The sequence below is a fragment of the Dromiciops gliroides genome, chromosome 4, assembly GCF_019393635.1.
Source record: "Dromiciops gliroides isolate mDroGli1 chromosome 4, mDroGli1.pri, whole genome shotgun sequence".
Taxonomy (NCBI): Eukaryota; Metazoa; Chordata; class Mammalia; order Microbiotheria; family Microbiotheriidae; genus Dromiciops; species Dromiciops gliroides.
Window position 1 is genome coordinate 257900146 of NC_057864.1, and position 16977 is coordinate 257917122.

The window sequence follows — 16977 nt, forward strand, 5'->3', positions numbered from 1 at the left end:
TGTAATCTTCTATACTCTTATTTTCTGCATTTTAAACCATTCTTCTAAGAAGGGATCCATAGGCTTCGCCAGACTCATAAAGGTAAAGAACCACCCCTGCTATAGATGATGAAGTCTCTTAAATGCCTGCAGAGGAATACTGTACTAATTGCTTCAAGTATTGGAAAGATAGTTGCCTCCTAAATGAAATTTAAAACCACTTCATTGTAAGCCTCTAAAACTCTACATAGGAAAAAAGAAGTGGATGAATAATTGCTCATAAAATGTATATACAATGCATGCTTTAAAATTTTCCAAGTGCTTTACTGTCAAGCTCAGAACAGCTATTTTGCCCATTATCTTGGACAGACGTTGCTTGATTGGACCCACAGGGCTGTGCCTAAGTGAAAAGCCTTAAGTTAAGGGTGGATTGCATTTAAGAACTTGCATGGTTCTTTTAAGTTGTTGAAGCAAAAACAAAATAAAAGTAAGATAAAAATTCTCCTAGTTGATACTATACAGTTGTGAAATCATGAAACACCAGGTTTCTTTCAAATAATCAAAACTGGGTATCCTGAAGGGGCAGTAAAGAGATGTAGAGTAGACATAATAAGCTTATAAGTATATTTACTTCTCAGTGCTTTTTATTGAAAAGAGTGACATAAGAAAAATTAAATGAGCCAGTAGCCAAGTAAAGCATAACAACAGATATGGATAGACCTGGGCCTTACAAAATGCCTCAGAGGGTCCAGAGGAATGCCACTAGCTCATTGAGTGGACTCCTGGGGGAGAATTTACAGGATGACATGGAAAAGAATTGCACCGGATGAGGTGTATATAACTGCACTGCTGCATGAGATCTCAGTTTGTGTTGCTGGAAAGATCACTGGATTTACACTCACCTGGATTCGAATTCTGGGGTTGCTGCTTAATGATTCAGATAAACCACTTTTCTCCTCTCTCAGTCTGTTTCCTCGTTTGTTTAAAAAAAATGGAATTGGACTAAAGTCTAAATGTAGAACCTAGATTTAACTTCTGTGACTCTTTGGAAGTGTTATATATCCTGTGTTTCCAAAGCACTCTAGGAAAGAAAAAAAAGGGTGGGGGGGGAGGGGAGAACTTTGTGGCTACTATTGTAGAGATGTGTTCAACTACATATTATCAGAGTTATGAGAAGCTCCAGGGAAGGAATGTGGGGACCCAGCTAGAAGTTCTTGTTATGAGCCATTCTAGGGAAACTGGAGTGAAATTTGGCCATGATTTAAGCCTTACTGGTATAGTGTAGTGAAAAGAGTACTAAATGCAGGGATCCAAGGACCTGAGTTCAAATCTCACCATGGTATATACCTTTTATGACCACCTTGGGCAAGTTGTTCAACTCCTCTGGGTCCCATCTGTAAAATGGGGGATCTTTGGACAGATGGAGATCAGATGGCCTGAGAGTCCTTTCAGCATTTAGTTCTGTAATCCCATGAAAATAACTCCATGCTTGGACCTGCCAGCTGTCGGAAAACCTCACTCTAAAGAGGGGTCGAACAGGAAAGTGTCACATTCCCTTCTTTCCTATAGTAAAGTTGAGAATCCCAAGGAGGTCTAGAAAAAGGGTTAAAACATATCAGACAAATGTGGGTTAATAACTTACTTTTATACAAGTTTTAAAGAACCCTGTTAGGTTTTGCTTCATTATCCCCATATTACAAATCAGGAAGCTGGTGTTCAGAGGCTGGGACTTAAGGTTTTCTGAATTCCGAATCCAGAGTTCATTCTACAATTACAGAATTGAATGAGAGAACTGAGATGCAGCTGGAAGAAGGCCTAGATTGTGGCTGGGGCCAAGACATGAGTAACCTTTGGCTTTTCTGTTCACAAGGTCATAAAAGTGGCTAGTGGCTAGTCCCTAGTCCCATATAATCCTAAATACTCCATTTCTACCCCCCCCCCTTTGTGGATGCCCTCTTAGCAAGGTAATTGTCACGGGCAAAAGTTGAGCTGAAAACTTGCCTTGTAGAGCATATGTCTTGCTTCAAGAAACTTCCTAGGATTTTTATCTAATAAGTAAGTCATACTTTGAGGTTCTCTGCTGACGAAATCACATTATCTTTTCATGTATGATAGAATTTTATGTGTATTTTAAATATTTTCCCTAAAATGCCGGGAGATTCAGGCTTGGGAAGAGGTACAGGGATTTACTAATTCTTTCATTAGTAATTGTGGGACTTGAAAAAACAAATTCATGTTCATTTATCAGTCAGCCAGTATTATTAATTACTAGGTGGTAGAGAGAGAAATAACAGTGAATGAAACAATATTCCACTCCAGTGGAATACAGCGACTGCTGAACTTCAAAGTCAGAAGTCAGAAGACGTGGATTTGAATTCTAGCATTGCTCCTTAGACTAATTATGACACACTTCACAGCCACTTCCTATCATGTGCCTCCACTGTCCTCTGTAAAAGGAGGGGGAGGGAGCCCATGGGCTGTAAATGATCTCTAAAGTCCCTTCCAGTTCTAACTCCTGTATATACCATTGTTTTTGGTTTGAATTTTTCCTAAGAAAAGAGCTGAGAGGTGATCATAATATTGACTTTTTGTATTCTCTCCTCTTTCAAAAATCCCTTCCACCCGATGTTTGGGGGTTGGGGGGAGGGGGGAGACTAAACAAAGGTTCATTCCTTTGTCCGACTATTTGCCACACATGACTCTGAAAGGACGCTTGAACTTCTCCCGGCCCCGGCCTCCTCTTGTAAGTGGAAGCTGTGGTTTCAAACCTCCAAACTCCACCCCCCTTCCAAAAAAAAAAATGCAAGTCAAGATCTTAGACATTAGCTGTGTGGGCAAGCCACTTCGACCTCTGTGCCTCAGTTTCCTCATTTGTAAAATAAAGGGCTGGACATAAATGATCTCTTTGGTTATCTTAAAGCTCTAAATAATAGGAGTCGCTTTTCTTCTTCCTGGTGTAATTCTTCCAAAGGTGACTTCCCTTTACCCCCAAGGTGGAAGATGATGAATGAAGACCAAGGAGCTGGTCCCTTAAATTCTAGCCCTAATTAAGAGGGATATTGGGTAGGAATGTTTGAAGGCTAGGCACCTGGGGTCAAGGCCAGCATACCACCCTTGTCTTCTGTCTCCCTACCATCACCTCCGGAATGCTTTTTTCCATGGTGCCCCTTATAGTAATCTTGGCCCCCTACGCAGCCTGGGGCCCCCATTCCTGCCTGTTCTGCCCCTTCTGGGTTCCAATTTACTTTCCTCTGCCTTCAGACCTTTCCTCCCTTCTCCGGGATGGGCGCTCTAAGCCGCTTCATCTCCCGGGTTTCCCTCCACCCCTTCCACCCCATCCTTGGGTTCTCTCAACCCCCACCGTCCGGAGGGGGCGGAGACCATCCTCTCTCCAATCGCCTGTCTCTTTAAGAGACGCCGGAGCCTCCGGACTCCGCGCCTCGGCCTGACGCTAGAATGACAGCAGCTGGCCTGGTATGCCAATGCAAATGAACAGCCCCCCCCCCCCCACTAAGGCGGGCCAATGGGAGACGGAGGTGCCGGAACCGCCGACCAATAGGGCGGGGGCGCTGGGGCTCACCATATAAGGAGCGGCCTCGCCATAAAAGGAAACATTGTATCTCTTTATATGGGGGGAAGGGTCGGGGGATCCCTCCGCCGACAGCGCGTGGTCCCGGCCCCCTCCGCCCGCCCGCCGCCGCCGCCGCCGCCGCTGCTGCCGCCAGCAGCTGCTGCCTCAGCCCCAGCCCCCGGGGGCACGTTGACGGCCGCGGGGCGCGCCGCCCGAGCTCTCGGACAGGGGGCGCTGCACGCGGCCTGGGGCAACCCGGGCCACCGGGGCAGAAGCGTGAGGGCCCGGAGCGGGCCGTGCAAGGGGCCCCGGGCTCGCGGCGGCGGCGGCATCGGCGGCGGCAGGAGCAGGAGCAGCAGCCCTCCGCAGCAGTAGCAGCAGCAGGAGCTGAATCGGGGCGGGGAGCGGAGGCCGATGGCGGCGGCAGCAGCAGCAGCCCCGGCCCCGCGCTGATTGCCCGCCCGTCCGGACGCCAGCCCGCCCGTACTGAGCGCCATGTTACCGAGCCAGGCTGGGGCCGCGGCGGCGCTGGGCCGGGGCTCGGCCCTGGGGGGCGGCCTGGTCCGTCCCCCGACGGGGCGGCCGGGCGGCGGGACTCGCGGGGCTAACGGGGGCCGTGGCCCCGGGAACGGCGCGGGGCTGGGGCCCGGCCGCCTGGAGCGGGAGGCGGCGGCGGCTGCAGCGGCGGCGGCGGCGGCGGCAGCGGCCACGGGGACCCTGTACAGCGGTAGCGAGGGCGACTCCGAGTCCGGCGACGAGGAGGAGCTGGGTGCCGAGCGGCGTGGCCTCAAGCGCGGCCTGAGCGACATGGAACTCGGCGTGGTGGTCGGCGGGTCCGAGGCGGCGGCGGCGGCAGTGGCGGCGGCGGCGGCCGGGAGCTACAGCCCCGTTAGCGGGGCCGTGAGCGGGGCCAAGCCGGGCAAGAAGACTCGCGGCCGCGTGAAGATCAAGATGGAGTTCATCGACAACAAGCTGCGGCGCTACACGACCTTCAGCAAGAGGAAGACGGGCATCATGAAGAAGGTAACAACGCGGGGGGTCCGGCCGGACGACCCGGCAGCGACCTAGCGGCGGGGGCAAAGGAAACCCGGGGGGGGGGGCGTCCGGGAAGAGGAGGAGGAGGACTAGGTGATGAATGAAAGGTAGTGCGGCCACCCGGCGTGCGACCTGGGCAAGGGGATCAGACAGACCCTGCTGGGGAGGGCAGGGGACGGGACAGAGGAGGAAGAAGGTGCCCCACGCCCGAGAAGGGACCAGGAGTGTGGAAGTGGGAGGCAGTGAGTAATAAGGGAGGAGGGAGGAAGAATCGTGAGCCATGGAGATGTTTGGGATGGAGAGGAGGTAGTAACTACAGGACAAGTCAGAGGCTGCCAGGAAGGGGTGAGTAACAAACAAGGCTCGGGGCATGGTAGGACAGGTGTGAGTATAGTGTGCGGGGAGGGCACCGAGATGAAGAAGGGAGGAGGAGGAGGAGATGGAGGTGGTGGTGGTGAAAAGGTGTGTAAAGATGGAGAGGATAGCAGGCGGCAACAATGGTCCACCTACCTTATCAGAGTGAGATGGGCAGTCCCGAGGTAGGGACCAGGGGAAGAAAGCTTAAGGCCCCACTGAGCTCCAGAGGACACTGATTGATTGAGTCCCAAAGAAGTGGAGAGGGGAGGTAGGTAGGGAAAGGGATATCTAGAGATCTGTCTAGAGAGAGTGATAGCTAGCTAGCTTGCTATCTACATAGCTGTACTTAGAAATCTCTAGCTATAACACAGATAGCTATATAGTTAGATTTATAGTCATATATACACATAGCTATAGAGAGCTATACCTCTATATAGAGAGATGTAAAAATAAATCTGTATTTTTAGATATCTTTTGATATAGATAAATATTTTATGGTGGTAGTGACTAGGATGAAGATGAGTACAAGTTCAGGTAGGTATGAGAGCTGACACACAAAACAGAGATCAATGAGCATTGTGAGGGGAAGTAGAGGAGAAGCATGGGGGGAGGGGAGAGGAAACCCCCTAGACCTTAAGAATAATGTGTCTGGTTTTCCAGAGAAAGTAGAAATGTTCATGGGGTTTTGAGGGAAAGTTGGGTGATGGGTAGTATTGTACCTGACCATCCAAATCCCAATTCCCCAAGACAGTTCTACTCTCTCTTTTGTGGAAGAGGCCTGAGTTTCCTAAGATCTCCAGCATGGTAAAAGGGGGTGGGAAGAGGAGGAGTCTAAATTGTTCATTGAGATTGAGGGGATTGCTCTCCAGTTAGAGAGGAATAGGTGCTTGGAGAGTAAGATATCAGAGCCTTAGGAGTGCTATCCATGTATCTATCTGCCCAATGGAGGAGCTAGTGGTGTTCTATTGGGGCTAGGAGAATTTGGGGCCCCTTTGCCCCTCAAGAATGTGGGAGGCCTGATCTAGAATATAGCTGTGGAGCTGGCTCCACAAGCAGAGTGATCAGTAAGGGTGATCCTCCAAGCAAACTAGGAGTCTCACCTATGTGACCAAAATATAGGTGCATGGAAACTAAGGCTTTAAAGGTGTAGAAAGTTCCTGAATTGAGAGAAAGATCATTGTGGTTGGTGAGTTTAAGGACCTGATGGTGAAGGTAAGTAGATCATTAATCAAAGAGCAACTTGGCATCCAGCAGACAGGGAACCAGACAGGGAGTCCAGAAACCCATATTATGGTCTTAATTCTTGCAGGAAATAGTTGAATGCCCACCTCAGTCAGATCACTTCCTCTCTATGGGCCCTGACATTTCTCCTCTCCAAAATGAGGGAGGTGAGACTGAATTAGATTATTTCAGCTGTGGACTTCCTTTTTATTGATATTAACCCCTCAAAAATGGGGAAGAAGAGAGACCAGTGCAATTAATGGCAACTTTACTAATAACATTACTGTTAGGTTTCAAAAGCTAAAGGAAAGGTGATAGCATTAAAAGTCCTGCCAAGGGTGAGAAAGGGCACGGGACACAGCATGGATCCCAGGATGGCTCATGTTGGACAGGAAGGTGACTTCAGCTGTTTGTGGAAATCCCAGACACATGTTTCTTCCTAGTGCCCTGCTTGCCTTTCAGAATGGTGGGGATTTAGAAGAAGGGGGTTGGGGGAGAGAAAGAGAGAGAGAGGGAGTGTGTGTGTGCCCGTGCCTGTGCCCCCCTAAGCCTCCCAGCAGCTGTGCTTGGGCCTTGATCTGCCCAAGTGGATAGAAGAGCAGCTGAACTAGGCTCCTCCTTCTCCCCTGGAGTTGACCGTAGGGGTCATCAGGAGGGACCTGGAAGTTATAACTGGCTAGGTGAAGCTTGGATTGCCCTGAGGATGATTGGGGGTACTTAGCTAAAGTATCATGGGCGATGGTATACATGTTTTGAATGTGCTAGTTCTCCAAGCTCAACTTCTAATGTTCTAAGAAATCGGATAGAAACTTGGGTCAGCATCGACTTGGGTCTGATATTATAAATTCCACAGTACCCTAGAGGAACATGGGGTAAAGAGGTCTTTGAGGTTCATAGAGGGGTGTTCCCATCCCTTTGCTGACCCACCCACTTCTTCCTCTCACTTCCAGGCCTATGAGCTATCTACACTGACAGGAACACAGGTATTGCTCCTTGTGGCCAGTGAAACGGGACATGTATACACCTTTGCCACTCGAAAACTTCAGCCCATGATCACCAGCGAGACTGGCAAGGCACTGATCCAGACTTGCCTCAACTCGCCAGACTCGCCACCACGATCAGACCCCACCACAGACCAGAGAATGAGTGCCACGGGCTTTGAGGAGACAGACCTCACCTACCAGGTGTCTGAGTCTGACAGCAGTGGTGAGACCAAGGTACGTGCACATCATGGGGTACCTCTTGAAGGGGACAGGGAGAAGGAAAAAAGAGGCATGATAATGTGGGGAGGGACTGAGCCGGTGCTCCCCCCAGACTGAAGGACAGGTGCCCAGTTCCCACCGACTGAGCTGGAGCCCGGCCCCCTGATAAGCGGGTGGCCTCCGTGCCCATATAAGGCATGCTCCGGCTCCACATGAGCCTCCGCCCGCCCGGCTGCCTGCCTGGCAGGGGCCCTTGCATTCCTCCAGCCAGCTGTCTCCCCACTGGGGGTGGGGGTGGGGGTGTAGCTGAATCCTGCCCGACTGTGTGGGTTAGGAGGCCAGCATACACCGGTCCCAGGATGATCCTGGGAACCCAGCATACCTCATCTCATGCCTGGCTGGCTGGCTTAGCAGAAGACTGACTACCTATGCAGCCTGCCCTGCCAAGCATGTCACCAAGCATGGTGGGGTGGGGCCATTCAATGGGCACTGTCTGGGTCACCCCCTGTCCCGTCCCTCCCTCCTTTTTCCCTCCCTTCCCCCCATTTGGGGCAATGGGCTGGGCTTTCTTCCCTTAGTCATCAGCAGCTCCGCCCTCTTGTGGTCTTCAGCCAAGCCCTCCAACTCTCTTAGCAACGTCTCCACCAATGGGTGGCCAGGAACAGGCAGCTTCATACAGCCCGATGTCTAGTCCATCCTACCGGTCTTGGGATTTGTCTGGCACTTCCACCTCATGAGGTCTGGACAGAGCTAGGATCCCTTTCTCCCCTTCCTCTTCCTGTTCCTCCTCCCCTCCACTGCAAGCCTTTGGACTTCCCTGAGAATAGAAAGAACTGGCCCACCCTATCTATACCTGTGATTGGGTTTTTTTCCTTTAGTGCACATGTGTGTTGGAAGTGGGTGGCAGGAAGGTTAGAGATTGTTTTGGTGGAAGGGAAAGGGGAGCTCAGATTGAACTGCCTTTTCCTTCCTTGTCCTTGCCAGTGGGGTCTTTGGAGTAGGACTCCCTTCCTTCAGGTGTATGTGTGGGGGTATCTCTTTTCCTCACTTTCCTTATCTGTAAAATGTAATAGCACCTCTACCTCCTAGGGTTGTTATGAGGATCAAGTGAGATAGATAATACTTGTAAAGTGCTTTGCAAGCCTTAAAGCTATTTATAAATGCTAGCTAAAATCATCAGCATCATCTATCAGCCAGCCCTTGTTTTAAACTTTTGCAGCTTTAGAACTTGAAGGGGCCATAGAGATAGCTAGTTCAAACTCATTATAGGGCTGGGCCTGCTGAGGTCCAGAGCGATTGTTCTTGTTAACCAGGCATTGCTGCTTGGGGACCTGATGCTCTGGGATGTTGGGGGCGTGTTTCCATGACGGGTCATGATGGGTAGGATCATCTGGTCTAGGCTCACAGCCCCATCCTTGCCCCGGCTGTAGGATACGCTGAAGCCGGCGTTCACAGTCACCAACCTGCCGGGTACAACTTCTACCATCCAGACGGCGCCCAGCACCTCTACCACCATGCAAGTCAGCAGTGGCCCTTCCTTCCCAATCACCAACTACCTGGCGCCTGTCTCTGCTAGCGTCAGCCCCAGCGCCGTCAGCAGTGCCAATGGGACTGTGCTGAAGAGTACAGGTAGTGGCCCTGTCTCCTCCGGAGGCCTCATGCAGCTGCCCACCAGCTTCACCCTCATGCCTGGTGAGTGTTGAGAGGGGGCAGAACTGATGGGTTTTCCCCACTTCCCACTTTATGCTTGGGGCCCCAAAGAGCACAAAGAGACTTTTTCCACAATAGAAAGTGAGAAGGGGGCAAATGGGAACTGGGCCTGACCAAAAGACCTCTCACAGCCCACTGGCAGGCACTCCCCTCCCTATTGAGACCCCTACCACCACCTCGCTTGGTCACTTGTCGCAGGGCTAGCAGTCTTCTGCTTCCCCACCCATGCTGAAGGGCAGAGTGGATGGATGTCCCTGACTGGTTAGCTTTGTCCTGGGTTGGGGCCTCTGGCTGCAGGGAGACTAGCCAGGCAGGACTGAAGGGTTCAAAAAGACAGGCCTCCCTGAGTGGGGGAGCAGTCTAGGAGCAGGGGCAGAAGCCTGGGGGGAAGAGAGAGACCAGACTGCTTTAAATAGGACCTCTTGTGGTTAGTACTGTTTCAGTTCACCAATGACTAAGTGCCTACTGGGTGCAAAACTCATGTAGATTGAGGAGGAATAGGTAGATAAGATGTGGCTTCTGCCCTTAGGGAGCTTTTACTGTCTGGTAGGGGCATAGGAAAGCCACCCAGATAATTATACAAATTAGTACATGACAGCTATGTTGGAGAAGTACACAATGAAAGGGTTATGTGAGGTCTGGGGGAAAAGGTAGAGTTACCAGTTAGGGATCAGAGGGTTGGAAAGGGGATGATCTAGGTGTAGAAAACACTGTGAGCAAAGCACCGAGGAAAGAATAGCAAGTGTTCTGTCTGACTGTGGCAAGAAGTAGTGAGTGTGCCAAGAAAAGAAAAAAAAAAGATCAGGTATTATCTGATTATGGTAAAAGGCTTTGAATGCCAAGCTTACAGGGTTTATTTAAGCTCTCCTTGTGGGCTGTCTGTTTCTGAGCAGAGGGAGTGTGTGTGTGTGTGTGTGTGTGTGTGTGTGTGTGTGTGTGTGTGTGTGTGTGTGTGTGCAGTGCTATGTCCAAGGGGATTGGGGGAGGGCATAGAAGGTGAGGGAGGGAACCCCAGAAATCGGGTGTGCTTTGGGAGTCCAGTGGTGGCTGGGGGTTACTTCCTAGCTGGGATAAAGCATGAGTAGGGTCTCTGTTTCTGGCAGGTGGGGCAGTGGCCCAGCAGGTTCCAGTCCAGGCCATTCAAGTTCACCAGGCCCCTCCACAGACGTCTCCCTCAAGCGACAGCAGCACAGACCTCACACAAACCTCCTCCAGTGGGACAGGTATGACTCAGATCCTCAAGGAAGAGAAGTGGGGCCCTGGGAAGGCTTGGCTTGGGGGTAGTTCCTGAGACTTTATCCTCACATCTGAGATCTGCTGTGGAGAGAGCAGGTTGCCTGTTCTTCCTTTTGCAAGTGGACAAAGAATGCAGAAGGCCCTGAAACTTTCTTCTTGTTCAGCATCGGAGCGGACAAGACCTAGACTAGTTTTCAGGGAAGAAGTGGAGGACATGTAGTCAGCCCTCTCCTTTTACAAAGGAGGAAAAACGAGAGGGTGGGGGAGCCACCCGCATAAGGTCGTCCAGCTAGTCAGTTATCAGTGTTCCTCTCTGTGTGGTGCTGTGCTAGGGACTGCATTCCCTGAGGTGCCTGCATTCAGTGGAACCCCTGTGTACCGAGCACTTAGCATATGCTCTTCCAAGACTGTCCTATGGTGTGGAAGAGGACAAACTTGAATAAGACATGTTCCTACTTTCAGGAACTTATGCACAGATAAAGAAAGTGTAGGTTGAGAGGCAAATGCAGAATGCCATCAGAATGTGATACATGGCTTGTGGTTTGGGTCAGGGCGCAGAACAGAGGAATTACAGGCGTACAGCTGGGCCTTGAAGGCTAGCAAGAATTTCAGCTGACAGTTGATGGGAAGGAAGACTTTCTGGGCATGCCTCCAGTTACTTCAGGGGTAACATGAAGTTCTTAAGATGAAATGTATTATAATTCTCCTTGATTTAAAAGATAAGTTCAACAGCTGCATATTTAGAGGGTGGGGAGTGAGAACAAACAGCATTGGCCTTCTAACTCCAAAGAGGTTCATTGAGATTCTTCATTGTATGGAATCAGTTTAAACAGGTGTGGCTCCTACTTGGGGGAATGGGGGTGGTGGTTCATAGTCTTAAAACAGGCCTATGAGCAGATGGCTGAATAGCAAACTTGAAAATGGTGATGAAATTTGAGTTGATTATTTTAGAATTTAAAATGTATTTCCTGGGGTAAGATTTAGGTATTGCTGTTGTATTTGGGGAAAGAATAATGGGGAGAAGAGGGGGCTGGTTAAGGCACTATCATTAAGTTGGACAGAGGTGGTGCCTGCCTCTGGCTTTTCAGGGTGGTGATGTCTGTCCTCTTCTTCCTTTTCCAACCCACAGGCCCTTACTGCCTGGGAGTGTCTATGGAGATAGACTGGAAGAGGTTGGGGGGCGAGGGGGTTGGAGAGAGAATGCCTTTTCTTAGCCAGATTCCTGTGACACTTAATTGTCTGTGCTCACCAGTGACACTGCCCGCCACCATTATGACTTCTTCAGTGCCCACCACAGTGGGTGGTCATATGATGTACCCCAGCTCCCATGCAGTGATGTATGCCCCCACCCCAGGGCTGGCCGATGGCAGCCTCACCGTGCTCAACGCCTTCTCCCAGGCACCTTCCGCCATGCAGGTTTCCCACGGACAGGTCCAGGAGCAAGGTGAGTTGTGTTATGGGCTATTGACCACAGACACTGGGTGGTTCACTCACCAACTGCTGTCCTATCCCAGAGATTCCTATGTTAAGACCTTTGACCTCAGCCCCTGTGGTTTTCTGATATAGGTGGAGTCCCCCAGGTGTTCCTGACTGCGCCCTCAGGGACTGTGCAAATCCCAGTGTCTGCCGTCCAGCTTCATCAGGTAGATCATCATTTACATTTCTTGAGCACTTAACCTGTTTCTGTTGGGATTTTTTGTTGGGGGGAGAGGTGAGCTCTTTTGGATTAGACCAGAGAATTCTTTGGTGTAGGGAATTCCCAATGAGGAACCTCTGTGTGCCAATTCAGATCATCAATTGCTCTATATCTAGTATTGTCTTAGTGAGTTACCTAGGACCCTGATGGGTTAAGGGATTTGTCAGGGGTCACCAGTCAATTGATCTCCCACATTGCACTTCCATTCTGTACCATCCTTACAAATGCCTAGCAGGTTATCATCTGCACAAGGGATAGGGAATAGTGGCATTTTACACATGAGGAAACAGATTCATAAAAGTTGAATAGACATTAAGGGTCAGAACTAGACATCAAAGCCAGGGCTTCTGTCTAGACCAAGAACAAAGTTCTTCATACTGCTCCCTTACGGTCTCCTCCTGCCTTGGCACTGGAGTAAGATGGAGGTCCTCTCCCAAGCAGTTTAAAGCATCCAAGCCTGACTCCTTTGCCTCCCCTTCACTCCCCCCCCCCAACCTCCTACAGATGGCGGTGATTGGACAGCAGGCGGGCAGTGGCAGTAATCTGACAGAACTGCAGGTGGTGAACCTGGACGCAACAACGCACAGCACCAAGAGTGAATGAGTAGCCCTGCCAACCCTGGACTGACGGATGGACGGCCTCACTTATTTATTGTTGCCTTTTCACGTTTTCTTTACACACACGTTGACAGGCCGCAGGAGGGAGGCAGGGAGGAGAGAGAGGCCACCACAGGACTTCACCCTCTCACTCCAGCCAAAGAAATGGACTTGCCTGCCCTCCACCCCTTTTCTCCCTCTCTCCCATCCTGGTTCCGCCTCTCATTTCTGTTTACCATGGGGCTGCCTTGCTTCCCCCTCCCCAGCTTGGCTCGATGTTTGCCACGAGTATTAGCTATGCCCAATGGGACCGTGCCCCCTCCTCCCCTCTGTGGGACCTGTGGTCACTCGGGTACTGCATCCTGCTCCTAAGGAAGCTGCTTGGAGGTTCTACCCTCAGCCTCCTTGCTGTTCATGGGTTAGCACTGTGTCTACCATAGGCTGGGTGAGAGACCACCTTCCCTCAGAGCCAGTTGTGTTGCTGGGGAACCATGTTCCCACCCCCTCTATCCCATTAGCTCCCTAGCAGTTGGGCCTATGCACAGGGCAAATGTCCATGGCCAGTGGGCACACTGCCCCCTGTCCCTTGCCACTTGTGCCATAGTGGCTCCTGGGATAGAGGGAATGGCCTGGATCCCTTTTCATCCCCACTTACCCCCCACCCCTGCTGCTTAAGGTTTAATTTTGAACCTTTTATTTGAGAGGAGACAAGTGAAAACAAATCTATAAATATATATTTTTAAAATATTTAACTTTTTTTTATGGCGTTTTTCTCATCTTACCACCACCACATTTTTCCCTCCTCCCCCTTTTCCTTCTCCTCCTCCTCCTCCTCCTCTTCCTCCCACCCTCTTAGTACTTACTGGTTGGGCCATCCTGTGGGCTCTGGGATCCCACCAGTGTGGAAGGGTTTATAAAGGATGCTCTGGGATCTTCACAGATCCCGTGTATAACCCAGGAAGAAGTGGGCAAAGGGCCCCATGGGTCGTGCCTCAAAGGAGCAGGGAGGGTAACTACCAGCTCCGGGCCTAGCCTTCCCTTTAGTGTTTAATGAGACTGTTTCTAGGGAGCAGAGGAGGGAATCCAGCCATAGGATGAGGGTTTGTGGGGACCTGGTCCAACCCCACTCTGGCAGAGGCCCTGGATTTTGTTTGTGCCGTGTGCATGGGAGGCCCGGCCATGCATTCCAATAGGCCCCCAGCTGCCTGGGCCAAGTTGCAGTGAGCAGTGGTGGGGATTGAGGATGGGGTTGTGGGGATGGGCACTGACTTGTAGAGTTGGGAGCAGCTCAAGAGATTGATGCAGTGCAGGGGAGCCAGAGGAGGGCAGCTCTCCCAGGGAGTGAGCAGCTACTGTAACTTTTTAAAATTAAGACAAAAAGCCTTGAAGAAAATGACTTTATTTTTCTAAGTGTAACCTCAGTATTTATGTATTTCTTACAGGGGCCGTGCCCCACCCCCCTCTCCCTCCCATTAGGCGGATGTGCAGGGTGGGCCAGCATTAGCAGAGGGTTTTGCACCCAGTGAACCTGCTCTCCTCCATTACCTGTATTCTGAGCATTTGATTTTCCAGAAGAAGGGAATCGCAGTTGGGTTGGGGTTTTTTTGGTTAACCCTTTCTTAACTGCTTTTAATTCCGTGAGAAATAACCCTGCCTTGACTGCTTGGTGGTGAAATGCAGAGCCTCTGCTCACAGCCCAGGTCTCAAGGGCGTTGATTTGCCAACCAACTAAAGAGCCCTGTAATCTGCTTTTTCTCCCTGCCATCTCTCCCAAATCTGGGGTGCTGGAGTGGGAGCCACCATTCTAGGACTTCCCACAAAACCTGGTTGGTGGGGCAGATGGGTAATACAGGACGGGTTGCAAGGATGGGTCACAGCTGGTGTCTGGGACTAGGATTTGCTTCTCAGAGTCAGGGATTGGGGGAGTTAGGGACTCAGGTCTGTAATATGCCCAGCCTCTCTTCTCTGAATTGCAGCCATGTCCTCCTAGGACCCACCTTGCCTATCCTTGGGAAGAGAGCTTTATTCCCATCATCTCCCCAAAGAAGGCAAGACCCAGTGAGATCAGGTTAAGTGCTTATAATGTTCGTGTGAGCGCAGCCTTGTAAGAACATGTGTGCTTCAGGGAGGAGATGGCATTTCTTGTGTGGTGACCCCTAGCGTTCCCCCTCCTCTGGCGGCTCTGGGTGTGTGAGTGTGTGGGTGTGTGGGTGTGTGTATGTGTATGTGTGGTGAGTGTATGGGGCGTATTTGAGTGTCTGGTTTCTACATCCCTGGGATGCTGACCCAGGAGTTCATGGACATGATCACAGTCCTATGTACAGAGCTTTCTTTTGTATTAAAAAAAAATACTCTTTCAATAAATGTATCATTTTGTGCACAGAATCTGGGGTCTTTTTTTTTTCTTCTAACAGGATAAGCCATAATTCAGGCCTTTCAGATGAGAGGTGCTAGGTACATGGGGTTAGGTTTTTTTGTTTTGTTTTTTCTTTTAAAAATTGGGGCAGCTAGGTGGTGCAGTGGATAGAGCACCGGCCCTGGAGTCAGGAGGACCTGAGTTCAAATATGACCTTAGATACTTGACACTTGCTAGCCATGTGACCCTGGGCAAGTCACTTAACCCCAATTGCCTCACCAAAAAAAAAAAAAATTAATATCTTTTTATAAGTGAATTTCATTTCCTAATACAGCCCTCCAATTCCCATAAAACCATCCATTGTAATAATTTTTAAAAGGATGAGAAAAAGACAATACAAAACAAACCATATCAACTAGATATAAGACAGTCTTCCATAGCCATAGAGAAGCGGGGTACAATAAATATTCATCTGTGGCTAAGCTTGGTCATAATTTCCCAGTATTGGGTTGGTTTTGTTGGCAAAAAAAGGGTCCAATACAGAGGTAGGGCCTCATGTACCACTCTTGTTACTCCTGGAAGAAAATTTTAGGTGCTGGTATCAGGAATGGAGGACAATTGGATTTCCTGGGTTCAGGTGGTGCAGTGGATAGAGGACCTGAGTTCAAATTTGATCTTAAGACACTAGCTGTAAGACCCTGGGCAAGTCACTTAACCTGACTGCCTCAGTTTCTTCAACTAAAATGAGGACAATGACACCTACCACTCAGGGTAGTTATGAGGATCAAATGAGAATTTGTAAAAAGTGTAGCACGGTGCTTAGTATATAGTAGGCACTATGTAAATGCTTATTATCTTTACACTCCCACTTTGGGGGAAATGGAATTGTTTTTGAAGTCGGAAAAGAGAACAAAAAAATCTAAGAGGGTGGGAATATAACGTGGAATTAGAAATAGCATTTGGAGGCAAGTAAGGGTTGGAATGGGGCTCTGAAGTAAGATTTATGGGACCAATGAAAGAGCATCCTGGAATATTTCAAAGGATCCAAGATGTAATGTAGATTGCAACACATCCATGCCTTCCTTTCCTGTGATTCTTGTCCATGTCCTTCCATAGAGGATCTGTTCCAGGTGTGGAAGACCTTCCAAGTCTCAAGGTATTTTAGGAATATGGCTGTAATACATGGGCCATCCCTTAATTCTTCTCACAATGCCAGCATACCTTCCTGGTCCTACATGTCCTCATAACATCTTTTATACCACTTTTTTTTTTTTTTGGCACCGAAATCATCTCTAAGATGTTGCAACCTAATTGCACCTGCTATCTCCATTACCTTTCTGGTTACCGAGTTCTTTGGAGATAGTAGTATGCAAACTGCTGCTTAAGGTCATTGAGAATGGATTATGGCTCATAATAAAATAGGGTTTGGGAAGTGAATGCAGATAAAGACTCAGAAATGAGGCCAAACAAGTGAAGATGGATTTTCCCCCTTCCCCCTCAATGGAATGCTAGAATCTCAGGGTCTGGACTTGTGATTTAAGCCGTGTGGGAACTCTTCCCCATCAATGCAGATAAGCATTTACTGTCTTAGAGTTACCCAGAACACAAACACTAAGGGAAAAGAATAAGCATACTGCCTACTGTGTGCTAGGCACCATGTTAAGTGTTTTATAAATATCTCATTTGATCCTCACAACAACCCTGGGAGGTAGGTGCTGTTATTACCCTAGGCAAACAGGTGAAGTGACTTGTACAGGGTCACATGGCTAGTAAGCATCTGAGGTCAGATTTGAATTTGGGTCTTCCTGACTCTAAGCCCAATATTCTATCCATTATGCCACCTAGCTGCCTCGTTAAATGACTCATCCACTATCTTACTGCCAGTTTTTGTCAGACAGAGCTTGAACCCAATCAACAATGAATGCTGTGTACCAGGGAGCAGTATTCCAACTTACATCTAGTTTCCAGGTTTTTTCAAAGCATTATTTTTTTTTTTAAGTGAGGCAATTGGGGTTAAG

At 49.5% G+C, this 16977-nt stretch overlaps 1 protein-coding gene across 1 annotated transcript; it reads left to right on the top strand.

Moving 5' to 3' along the window:
- Positions 1 to 3642: 3642 nt before the first annotated feature.
- Positions 3643 to 14988, top strand: SRF (serum response factor). The gene is made up of 7 exons (XM_044004009.1): positions 3643 to 4573; positions 7114 to 7380; positions 8796 to 9057; positions 10179 to 10298; positions 11564 to 11755; positions 11878 to 11954; positions 12512 to 14988. The coding sequence occupies exons 1-7, from the start codon at positions 4046 to 4048 to the stop codon at positions 12608 to 12610; spliced, it is 1545 nt and encodes a 514-aa protein (XP_043859944.1). The 5' UTR covers positions 3643 to 4045; the 3' UTR covers positions 12611 to 14988.
- The last annotated feature ends 1989 nt before the right edge of the window (positions 14989 to 16977 follow it).

Coding starts and splice junctions, on each gene's coding strand:
- SRF (XM_044004009.1), top strand. CDS start 4,046: ATGTTACCGAGCCAGGCTGGGGCCGCGGCGGCGCTGGGCCGGGGCTCG. Junction 7,381..8,795: donor ACAGCAGTGGTGAGACCAAG/GTACGTGCACAT, acceptor CCCCGGCTGTAG/GATACGCTGAAGCCGGCGTT. Junction 9,058..10,178: donor CAGCTTCACCCTCATGCCTG/GTGAGTGTTGAG, acceptor TGTTTCTGGCAG/GTGGGGCAGTGGCCCAGCAG.